This window comes from Echinops telfairi, unplaced genomic scaffold (genome assembly GCF_000313985.2).
Source record: "Echinops telfairi isolate 266 unplaced genomic scaffold, ASM31398v2 ScPeMD7_7469;HRSCAF=8507_1, whole genome shotgun sequence".
Classification (NCBI taxonomy): domain Eukaryota; kingdom Metazoa; phylum Chordata; class Mammalia; order Afrosoricida; family Tenrecidae; genus Echinops; species Echinops telfairi.
The window spans coordinates 104,866,010-104,877,802 of NW_022111373.1; the positions used below are offsets into that span (position 1 = coordinate 104,866,010).

The 11,793-nt window shown below is 39.4% G+C and overlaps 1 protein-coding gene across 1 annotated transcript in view; it reads left to right on the forward strand.

The window, feature by feature from the left end:
- Window positions 1-9,544, forward strand: part of HCN1 (hyperpolarization activated cyclic nucleotide gated potassium channel 1) — a 465,750-nt gene extending 456,206 nt beyond the window's left edge. Inside the window, exons 7-8 of the mRNA XM_004703627.2 lie at window positions 3,846-4,010; window positions 7,704-9,544. Coding sequence (XP_004703684.2) covers window positions 3,846-4,010; window positions 7,704-8,584 — 1,046 coding nt within the window. The 3' untranslated portion in view covers window positions 8,585-9,544. The remainder of the gene's footprint in view (window positions 1-3,845; window positions 4,011-7,703) is intronic.
- The last annotated feature ends 2,249 nt before the right edge of the window (window positions 9,545-11,793 follow it).

An 11,793-nucleotide genomic window follows, 5' to 3' on the forward strand; every position in this document is an offset into this window, starting at 1 on the left:
TGGAGAAATCGCTGCTCCCAGCAAGGGTACAGCTAGCTCCCGCAACCTTGCCAAAGCTGGAGCACTTTAAAGCATTCTTGGTTTACTTTGAGAGTGGAAATCTCACTCAAAAGGGGGTTAAGAAGAGACATTAGTACCCTAGTTTTAATTTCAGGACCCCACCTCTGTTTCCTTCCCCTTACCTCCCAATTTTCTGGTCTGGCAGCAGGAGCTCCAGACATCAGTCCTATCGGGTCGCCATTTTTTCCTGGTCCCCTGTCTGGCCAATGTGTTTTTCTTGATCTTTGCCAAGTGCCCAAGGCTGAATCATCATAGTTTGTCCACCAATACTTTCAAGTGAAAATGGTGTTTCTTGAAAGATGGAACAAAAAATCTAGATTAGTTTTCAACTAGGACTTTTCATTAAGACAAGCATTTTCTTCTGTATGTTATGAAGATATTTAATTCATACCCCCAATTATTGAATAGGATGTTAGAATGATGTCACTTTTGTCCTATTACTTCAGAGAAGTCATAGATAGGGTTACTGCTAGTTCATTTTGAATTCACTGTTTTTTACCCTGAGAAACAGTTATCTGCTGAAAAGGTCTGGATTGCCTGCCACTGTTCATCCAAAGAAAGGGACACGGGTGATTGGAGAAATTCTCAGTTTATTTCTGCAAGTACTTGACAGAAGGAAACAGCGGGGTTCACTACATACAAAAACTGCTTTAAAGATTCAGTGAAAATCAAGCAAGTTATTTACCTCAAACTACATGGGCCAATTCCTGCGAAGGTGAATGTGAAGAGGTTTGTTACACTGAATAGAGGACTTCAGGCATGGGACAAAGGCACAGGCATGATTCACAGAAACAGGAGGCATCTTTGAGCCTTTCATTCCTTGAGATCAGAGAATCCTTGCTTATCACAATGGCCTGAAGATTTTGTTTCCCTAAACCTGCTGAAGTAGAGTATCTGTGCAGATTAATTTTTTAAAGTTGTTTATTTTTTAACTTCTAGGAGGAAGGGGTCATTACATTTTGATTTTTAGCAAACTAATCCTTAACAGGCAAGATCCTGAGCTATGGTTCATTTCCAGTATTTGATTAACAGCAGATTAGCTTCTTTTACCTTCTCTGTCTAAACCAGCAGGGGAATTTCTGGTGGTGGCGTGGTTCCACTTTGGGATGATAACTGCAAGCCACTCCGTGGGAGGAATATGAGGCTTCCTGCTCCCTGACCCACTTAGTGTCTTACAAACTCATGGGGCCATTCTATCCTGCCATATAGGGTCACCATGACTCATCATTGACTAAATGTCAGTGAGTTCAGGTTTTTTTTGTTTTGTTTTTCAAAACCTGCCATTTTTACCACTTTCATTTTTGCAACATCATTGCAAACATCAACACAGTGAAAAGGTAAAACATCTTAATATTGTTACAAAAAGAGTTTTAAATTCTATTCCCCTTTTGTGCACCAAAGTGAACATCAATATAATTTATATCAGCACGCTTCACATCTGCAGCAATACCTTGACAGGAAATTGCCAGAAGTTCAGGCCAGATTTAAAGAAGGATGTGAAACAAGAAATATCATTGCTGATGTCAGATCAATCTTAGCTCAAAGCAAAGAACACCAGAAAGGTGTTTAATTCTGTTACATTGACTATGCAAGGGTATTCAACTGTGTGGACCATAATAAACTGGGTGGATGATGTTTAGAAGAACAGGAATTCTGGATCCCTTCATGGTGCTCATTGGAAACTTTTGCATGGATCAAGAGGCAGTTGTGCAAACAGAACAAAGGCATACTGTATGGTTTAAAATCAGGAAAGATGTGCATCAGGGTCGCATCCTTTCACCATACTTGTTCAGTCTGTCTGCTGAGCAAATCATCAGAGACACGGGATTATATGAAGAAGACCGTGGCATCAGGATTGGAAGAAGGCTTATTAACAACCTGCAATATGCAGATGAAACCATCTTGCTTACTGAAAGTGAGGAGGAACTGAAGCAGTTGTTGATGAGGACTAAAGACTGTAGCCTTTAGTATAGATTACAACCCAATGTAAGGAAGAACAAAATCCTCGCAACTGGACCAATAAGTAGCATCATGATAAGTGGATATTACTTTGAGGACTTAGGTGTGCCTGGCCCAACCCATGGTATTCTCCATTGCATCATATTCATGTAAAAGTTGGACAATGTATAAGGAAGACCATAGAAGAATTGATGCATGTAATTTGTGGTACTGGAGAAGAATATTGAAAGTACCATGGAATGTCAAAAGGACAAACAGATATTGGATGAAGTACACCCAGAGTGCTCCATAGAAGCAAGGATGGCAAGACTTCATCTTACATACTTTGGGCATACTGTCAGGAGGTACCGGTCCCTAGAGAAGGCCATGCTGTTTGGAAAAGTATAGGGGAGGCAAAAAGGAGGAAGGTCCTTAGTGCCATGGATTGACAAAGAACCATTGTGAGAATGGTGCAGGACCGTGCAGTGTTTCATTCTGTTGTGCAGAGGGTCACTGTAAGTTGCAGCTTATTCGATGGCACCTAACAACAACCACAAAAACAACAATACTCTGATAATGTTGGCAACAATATAAAGTAGTATATATCATGTCTACTGTATTTTTTCATTTCGCTTTGTTTTGTTTTATGAAAGAAGATGTGTCGTCATTTGGATGCACTATTTTCCTTGAATCCTCCTCTCTTTCCTGAATTCTATTGGGAACAATTTCTTATGCGTAGAAAACCATTTAGCCTCCCTTTACCGTCATGATCAAATTAAGGGCACTTAATATTGGGCAATAATGGACACACTAAGAGCACTAGTCTGTCCGAAGAATAACATTCAGTTCATTTACAAAGGACCACGTGGAGTTTCAGGGAGGAAAGCCTCTGATGGCAAGAGTTCTGCATGTGACTGTCAGAGGGAGAAAGTGAGTCTTATGCGATGTTGCAAGGAGCCCTGGTGGTGCAGTGGTTAAGCACTCTGCTACCACCTGAAAAGCTGGGGCCTGGGATCCACCAGCCACTCCAAACACACGTGGCAGTTTCCTAAAGATTACACTTTGTTAAAACTTAAGTTCTACACTATCTTGTAGGTTCGCTATGTGTTGGAATCAACTCCCCAGCATTGAGTTTTAACATGATACCCCCAGTCCAGTTCCTAGGGTTTCTGGCTGTGAGCTTCGTTCCTGTTTGCCATAGGAATGTCTGCTTCTCCTCTGCGTTTTCGGATTAGGGCTTACTTTGGGTTCTGTCACTAGGAGACCATGTGCTTTCCAGCTTCCAGAATTCATAAAAGCCTGTACCTTATTAAAGTACTTTCTTGTTTTCAACTCTACTGTGGATGTATTATTCCCTTTGTACAACTTTTGTTATTTCAGTGTGACTGGGGTAAAGTTTAAGGAGCCCGACTGGCACAACGGGTTAAACATTGTCACAATGACTGCAAGGTGGGCAGTTCAAACCCAGCAGCCACTCCTTGGGGGAAAAATGAGGTGATCTCCTCTTGGAGTAAAGACTGACAGCTAGGAAACCTTAGGGAGCTGTTCTACTCTGGCCTCCACGCTTTCAGTGAGTCAGCACGCACTCGGTTGCAGTTGGTTTGGGTTTGGGTTTGGGCCGAATCTGGTGATACATCTCTTCAGCTTGCACTTTTGAATAGCAACCCTGTCTTAAAAGAAGATTGTTTAAAGATGGACTATTCTAGGTGGATACCTTTAATTATCAGGAAAAAAATCCCAGATAAAATAGAAAGTGGGTTGCTTACCATTTTTATCATACTATTAGCTTTTCTCTTAATTGTTGAGAACTTTAGTTTACTAATAGTGTCTTTTTCTTGTTCTCTTAGAGATTTGCCTCCTGACCAAAGGACGCCGCACAGCCAGTGTTCGGGCTGATACATACTGTCGTCTTTATTCACTGTCGGTGGACAATTTCAACGAGGTCTTGGAGGAATACCCCATGATGAGGAGAGCTTTTGAGACGGTTGCCATTGACCGACTAGATCGAATAGGTACTCTTCAGTTTTTCTATAGTCTTCATGCACATACCAGTTTAATCATACATATCGAGACCAATATATATATGTGAGCATGCCTTCCCAAAAGCTGTTTTCTACCATGTAGAAGTAGCATTTCTTTGAGCCATATTTCTAGAAATACATGAGGTCTTATCTAAATTTATCTTCTAAATATCCTGGGTTTACTTACTCATTTCTATTTTGTTATCCCTGCAGTCTGATTTCCCCAGTAATACCAATGCAATTTAATCATCAGGTATAAAACAACGATAAAAATTCTAGATAGAATTTTGAAATACAATAGTATAAACCTGCATTACAAACATTTATGATAAGTTCATTTATTATTAAGGGTCAGCTTATATTTTGTCCTTATATTAAAGAGTTGCAAATATTTTCCCTTTAAAATGGTCTTAGTAGAAACTTACTGATGTTCGCAATACAGACTCAAACAGAAATAGCCTTAATAGAAGTGCCCTGTCTAGACACATAGATGCTTTATCTTGTACACATGACTACATGGGCAAGAGAGTATATACATAGATAAATTTTGTTTATTAGTTACACTATTTTGACAATTTGAATAATTGCCATAGTAAAATTAGATAATATTGGTTTGTCACTAACTTCTCAGAATATCCTAGAACATTCTGATTATGCTAGAATGTAGTATGCATTCATTCTTCCACATTCAAGCCATCTACCGCCACCACCCCTACTCTGGGCACCCTTTCTGTGGTTAACTCCACTCAACTTGCCTATCGCAGTGTAGACTTTATTTCTCAGTAGAAAATGTCTCTGTTCTCTCCCTCTCATATCAGCTTGAGTACTCTAGGTATGTTCCCCCACAAAGTTCTGAAACCCTCACTGCTCTGACTACCATCATTGTTCTAGAGCCACTAAGTTTTTTGAATGGAGAGATTATACCTATTTGCCATTACGTATGCTGGGTAAGTAGTACACTACATAGAGAGGAGTAAATAAAAGATCTAAATATTTTATTTCACCTGGAAGCAAACAAAGAGGTTCCTCGAATGCTTCATTCTTATTCGTGGTAAGGATTTTTGATTGACCCTTTATTATTTTTTTTCTGTAGTTAATATTTTTCTTTCCTTCTATGTTACTAGGGAGTGTGTCTAAAGGTTTGAAGTTAATTTAAGTTAAAAGAAGTCAACGTAGTTTACATTGAACGGCTTGAAATAAATAACTCAGGCATTCTAATTGTTAGCAACAACTAGGTACTTCCCTCTTGTATAATTATAACAGGGCATTAAAAGTTGTGTTCTTTTTCCCATGATCGTTGATGCCCAGATTATGAAATGCGGAATGTTCACATAATCACACACACACATACAATGGCGTATCCACCAAAATTGGAACTTTTTTTCAAAGTTATATATTTAAAAAAATGTTTTTACAATACAACCTTATCACCTTCAAAGTACTCTTCATTACATTGAATACATCTGTCAAATCCATTTTCAAACTCATCTGTTGGATGACTGACAGTACCCTCCTTGTTTTTTTCTTCACCTCTTCTATGTCATCAAATCGCTGTCCTTTTATGTCCCAGTGCATCCGCAGAAACACAAAGAAGTCACAGAGTGAGGTCAAGTGAGTAAGGTGCGTGGGGCAATAGAGGCATGCTGTTTTTGCCAAAAACTGGCACTAGTATGCCTGCATGAGCAGGTGCATTGTCGCAAAACCAGCCCCCCATCTGGCACAAATCAGGCCTTTTTTTGCTGCACACCTTTATTAAATCTTTTCAGAATCTCTAACTAGAAAGCTTGATTAACAGTCTGGCCTGTTGGAATGAACTCCAAATGCACCAGTAGGCATTTTTGACTGTTCAAGAAACTGACGGACGTCCAGAACAAGGTTTGTCACCAATCTACATATCACCTCTTTTGAAATAAGAAAACCATTGTACCCTTGAGTTTTTCCCATAGAACTGTCCTTGTAAAATGTGTTCAACATCACAGCAGTTTCTGCAGCATTTTTCCCAAGCAGGAAACAAAACTAAACTGCTGTATGCTGTTCTCTTAAATCGGCCATCACAAGGAAACACGGTTTGAGCCAAACTGCTTTTACAAAAAAATTCGCTGTGACCAGAGAAAAACTTCCTAGGTGACACCACTGGGTGCACTAACTCAGGGCAAGTTGTGAGTGTCAGAAAAGCTCCACTCTGCCCAGTGCAATTCCGGCCTTTATGGGATTGTGTACACCCTCCTATACACAAACACATAAAAATAAACCACCATGATTGTTCTCAAATTTGGAGTCGTTGCTGATACATGACTCTAATACTGTAGTTAGTTAAGAGAATGTGCTAAAGAAGCATTTGAATGTTCTTTGAGAAATTAGCACAGCCCTGGCACACATTTAAAACTGCTTACTTTTCTTAGCCTTAAATTACAACGTATTTCCATTTCAACAATAAATTATTACTTTAGATGTAATACTGTATTTAGCAGTAGAGCAAAATGATTCACTTTTCATTTACCACATTCATCTAGGTATCAATGATATCATAGAAAAGGAACCTATTTTCTCATAATCCACCCATCTGCTATTGAATCTCACAGTTATTCTGCCAGGGAATGCCCACTTATTGCAAACCACACCAACGCTGATGGTAGAAAGGAGAGTGAAGCTTCTCTGGGAGCTTCAGTAGACTGAGAACCTGCCATATGCTAGAAGGTCAGGAAGAAATGGCTGTCAACTTGGCTGCACATTAGAAAATTCAGAGGGTGGGGGATACTTGTAATTTACCAAAATATGTCCCCTTCCTGATAATTCTGATTTAATTGATAGAGTATAGGGAGATAACAGTATGCTTAAAGCTCCAGAGATGAGAGCAATATGCAGTTAGGGTAGGAAATCTGCTGAAGGACACTGGTCAGAAGTAAAAGGCCTGACACCATGCTTCTTAAACATGTGTGTAGGAATCACCTGGGAGATGGTAGCAATATATAGTGTCTGATTCAGAACATGAGATGGTACCCCAAAAGTTGTATTCCCACCAAGGGCTCATGGGATGTGGGTGTTACTAGTTCATGGTCCAGGGCAAGGATCTGCAGTCAGATGCAGTATTTCCCCTTCCCATCCCTTTGACTTACTAATTAGAAGTTCTTGGACACACTTCTGAACGTCCGAATGTTTATCCGTCATCTATCTATCTGTGTAAAAAATGGGATTATAAATAGGTGTAGTCCACAGAATTGAGGATTAAATAAAATAACCTATCTATTATCTTTTCTATAGTGCCCATCATATAGGAAGTGCTCAGAATTTAGCTCTTAATTATCTCATGGACCTAACTGGATAGAGTAGCTATAAACTCACATCGTGATGCCAGATCCACGCTCATCTAAAATCCCTTGCTTCCCTCATTGTTCAAGGCATCCTGGTGTTAACGATCTCCTAGAGTAAAGTAGCATGTTTGCCGAATTTCTGACTTTCCAGACGTTTTTCTTGATTTTAGTGCAAGGTAAAGATAATCAAAGAGGGCACAAGAAGCAAGAAAGTTAGGGGCCATGTTTGTCTTAGGTACCCAGAAGCCAGTAGGAAAGCAAGCCTCCTTTCTGAAGCAGGGACACACTTCTGTTTGGGGGAGCCTTTCAGACTCGGAGATTTTATCAGTGATTTGGAGACTTTCCAATTGTCTTGTCTTTCTTTTGCTGGCAGGAAAGAAAAACTCAATTCTTCTCCAAAAGTTCCAGAAGGATCTGAACACTGGTGTTTTCAACAATCAGGAGAATGAGATCCTGAAGCAGATTGTAAAACACGATAGGGAGATGGTGCAAGCAATTGCCCCAATCAGTTACCCTCAAATGCCAGCCCTGAATCCCACGTCCTCCACCACAACCCCCACTTCCAGAATGAGGACACAGTCTCCACCAGTGTACACAGCCACCTGTCTGTCTCATAGCAACCTGCATTCCCCCAGCCCCAGTACACAGACCCCCCAGCCTTCTGCCATCCTCTCACCCTGCTCCTACACCACAGCGGTCTGCAGCCCTCCTGTACAGAGCCCGTTGGCAACTCGAACTTTCCACTACGTCTCCCCTACGGCTTCTCAGTTGTCACTTCTACAGCAGCAGCAGCAGCAGCAGCAGCAGCCTCCACAGACACCGCATCCACAGCAGCCCCAACAGCCCCAGACACCCAGCAGCTCCACGCCGAAAAAGGAAGCGCACAAGAGCACCCAGGCGCGTCCCAACACCAACCTGACGCGGGAAGTCAGACCCCTTTCCGCCTCGCAGCCCTCGCTGCCCCATGAGGTTGCCACGCTGATTTCCAGACCTCATCCCACTGTGGGCGAGTCCCTGGCCTCCATCCCTCAACCCGTGACAGCCGTCCACGGCCCCGGCCTTCAAGCAGGGGGCAGGGGCAGTGTCCCGCAGAGAGTCACCCTGTTCCGACAGATGTCATCTGGAGCCATTCCCCCCAACCGAGGAGTCCTCCCAACACTCCCTCCACCAGCAGTTGCTCTTCAGAGAGAGTCTTCCTCAGTCTTAACCACAGACCCAGATGCAGAAAAGCCACGGTTTGCTTCCAACCTATGATCCCTGCTCATTGTCAAAGCAGAAAGACCCACTGTCAAGGACTGAGAACACCCTGAAATCTTATTTTATTCTGTCTCCGGATAGATCCCTATAGCCTACTCTGGAGAAATATTTTAGACAACTCTGCCATACATGCAAATTGTAAAGAAAATATATACATATGAATATACATATAAATATACTATTAAATATATATATTTAAATTCCCAAGAGAAATTCAAAAGACCTGTTTAGCATCCAGTGTTATATGTCTTCCTTTCTTTAAGTCATTCAAGGTTTTAAAATGTTCTAAGATTATTTATTTTTAACCTACTTTGACTTAATTCCTTTAAGATATATGTTCTTCTCAGTTTTATGAAGAGTTCTTGGATTCCTTGAAAACAAAACTCTGACGTTAAAAAGGCAACTCATTCCGGCTACTGCAAAGCACCAACCAAAACTTTTGTTATCTGTGTCTCGGCATCCAAATTGTTGATCATTAGTTATTGAGGATTAACTCACAAACCCCAGTTCTTAGCTCGAAATTGTTTTGGTGCTTTGGATCTGGATTAGGTTAAGGAACACGCTCTATGCTTGGTCACGGTAGAAAGAGGAGCGTCGCCATGAATAGCTCTCACCTCAAACATGTTCATTGATCTTTCCCAAAGCTGAGGGGGCATCTGTCTTCATGTGTTATTGGACTCGTACCAAGACTCAATCGATGTTAGTTGTAAATAATTTTCAACCCTAACAAACAAAACAAAATAACGGCTCTGTGTTTTAGGAAGGCAAAAGTCATTGTCTAAGAATTTAGGTTTGCTGCTTCACTTCAAAACTTTAGAGTTTTAAAATTTTAAAGACCTAATTGTAACAATTATTCAGCTGTAATGCAATGGCTTGACATCTACAATATTATTTTAACCTGCTATGTTTTATGCTAAAATGTATGCTCGATTCTATAAATTGCTTGTATTACACACACACACACACAAAACACACAAAAAATTACTTTTCTTCTTTCTTGCCATAATCAAGCTCCTGAAAATAGGCCCTGCATGTTTTTCAGGGAAAAAAAAGTGGGGTGGGGGGGGGCCTTCAAATCAGCCATTGTAAGGGAAGACTTACAGTATTTCTCATTTCTAGAGGAGTATAAAAATTCATTAATTACCTATCTTAAAATTTCCATAAGGCTGACTTGGATTTCTGACTTAAGACTAGAAATGAGGTTTTCACTTTCATTTAATATAATTACAATTATTATTTGAATTATTATTTTATAAACCACAGCTTGATTTGGAGTTGAAAGTATATTCTGTGTCTTCACTGTAGTTGATAGTTAACTTTGGTGTTAATTGGAAATAAACACAATGTAACATCCTGTCTGTTTGGGAACACACACTTTGCTCTATGTACATTGTAAATGATCAGATAGTAAATCTTAAGGCATGTGGTGACAGGAGGCCTGTTATTTCAAGTGTGCTAGAAATAGGATGGATATAGTGAAAGGAAGCAGAGGTGAAGCTGACTGTGAGCATTGTTTGTTTGTTTCCTTAGCTCTTACATGATCTGTGAGCATCCACTTCACTCAAAGAAGCCCCTTAGTTATTATCATGTGTGCCTAATGCATCCCACAAACGTGATGGATGACCAAACAATTTAGAGATTCCTAATGACAGTGTCTGTAAACAGTCCAGGTTATCAGACAGGCCTAAAGTAAAGGTCTCAGTCTCTTTGATGCTGATGGAAGAAGAATTTGCAAAGCTCCCACATCATATATGGTAGGGCAGTATCAACTCTAAAGCATGCCCGTGCTACTTGTTATGCCTTTTACATATTAATACCAAAATGCGTGTTATTTTTAATTTCTAACAGTTATCAACTTGTGTGGTATGCTATTCAATATGATGTGATTATGAACATGCTGGTGACATGAGACGTGACAGGAGAAATGTGTCAGGAATAATGTAAGAAAGGGATTGTTCAGTCTATGGAGGACCTATGAAATTTGCATATCACTACAAAACTCCTTTATTGAAGACATTTTGAATTCAATCCAATTAATTAAGATCATGTAATGACCCTTTCATTAATTAAAGGTTTACATTTGATAGGACTAAGGATCTGGTAGTAAAATACTTTTATATATATTTTTGTTTGTTTGTTTGTTTCTTTTTTGTTAAATTTGAACACTATGGTGAAACATAAGAAAATTGAATTGCATGGTCTTTCAGTGCAACCACATAATTCTTATTCACTTTGCAATAGAATGGACAAAAAAACCTAAGGTTTATATGTTAAAAATAAAATGATACAGGGTAAATTATATACATATATGTATGAATGTATATAGAGTTAGATTTAGAAAAAATGGCTCACATTCCTGTAATATAAAGACATGTTGCTAGTTGAAAATGACCTCTTTTCTCTGTACATAGTTAAGCTCATAAATATGGAGTTTTAATCTGTACAGAAAGAAATGTATTATTGAAAAGATTGATCTTTCTGCTGCTGGGAAGATAGTTGAATAGCTGATTCTTACAACAACTGTGTGATCAGGGACAAGTTAGATAATTTTTTTGTCTTTGCTCAAAGCCATAAATATACATAAATATATATAAAAGTTATTAATAAATTCAACAGAATATAAACTAAAATCAAGAATACTTTATTTTATCAATAGACTCTAATCAAACTCTTCTTTCTATTAATGAGTACAGCAGAGTTGCCACAGTCTTTTGGTCTTTGCTTCATAAGATTTCCAGGAGGGTTTATATTTGATACTCAGTAAAACATTAATTATAGATAGTCTCTAACTGTGGAAAGAGAGGGCTTTCAATAGAACATGAATTTTCACCCATCTCTGTGTTTTACCTCTTTCATACAGTTAAAGCTCAAGTTCATTTTATTCTTTGCTCTGGTTAGCACGTGGGTTCCTATACAATTTTAAAACGCAACCATTCTTTGCTATTATTCAAAATGGGAGTGAGAAATAATTGCTCCATGATTATAGAGCCACTGTTTGTAATAGCCATGGGCCTTGCAAAGGCACCAGATAGTGATAAAACCTGTCCATAGAAATGGATTTTGAATTAGTGGGGAAAACCTGAGATACAGTTGTTCATGGAGAGATTAAATAGGGAAACGTTCCTGAAAATGGGGATAGATGACAGGAGTGGCAAGGAGTTCTATTCATCAAACAAATAGCATGTCAATAGGTCTCAATGACCCCT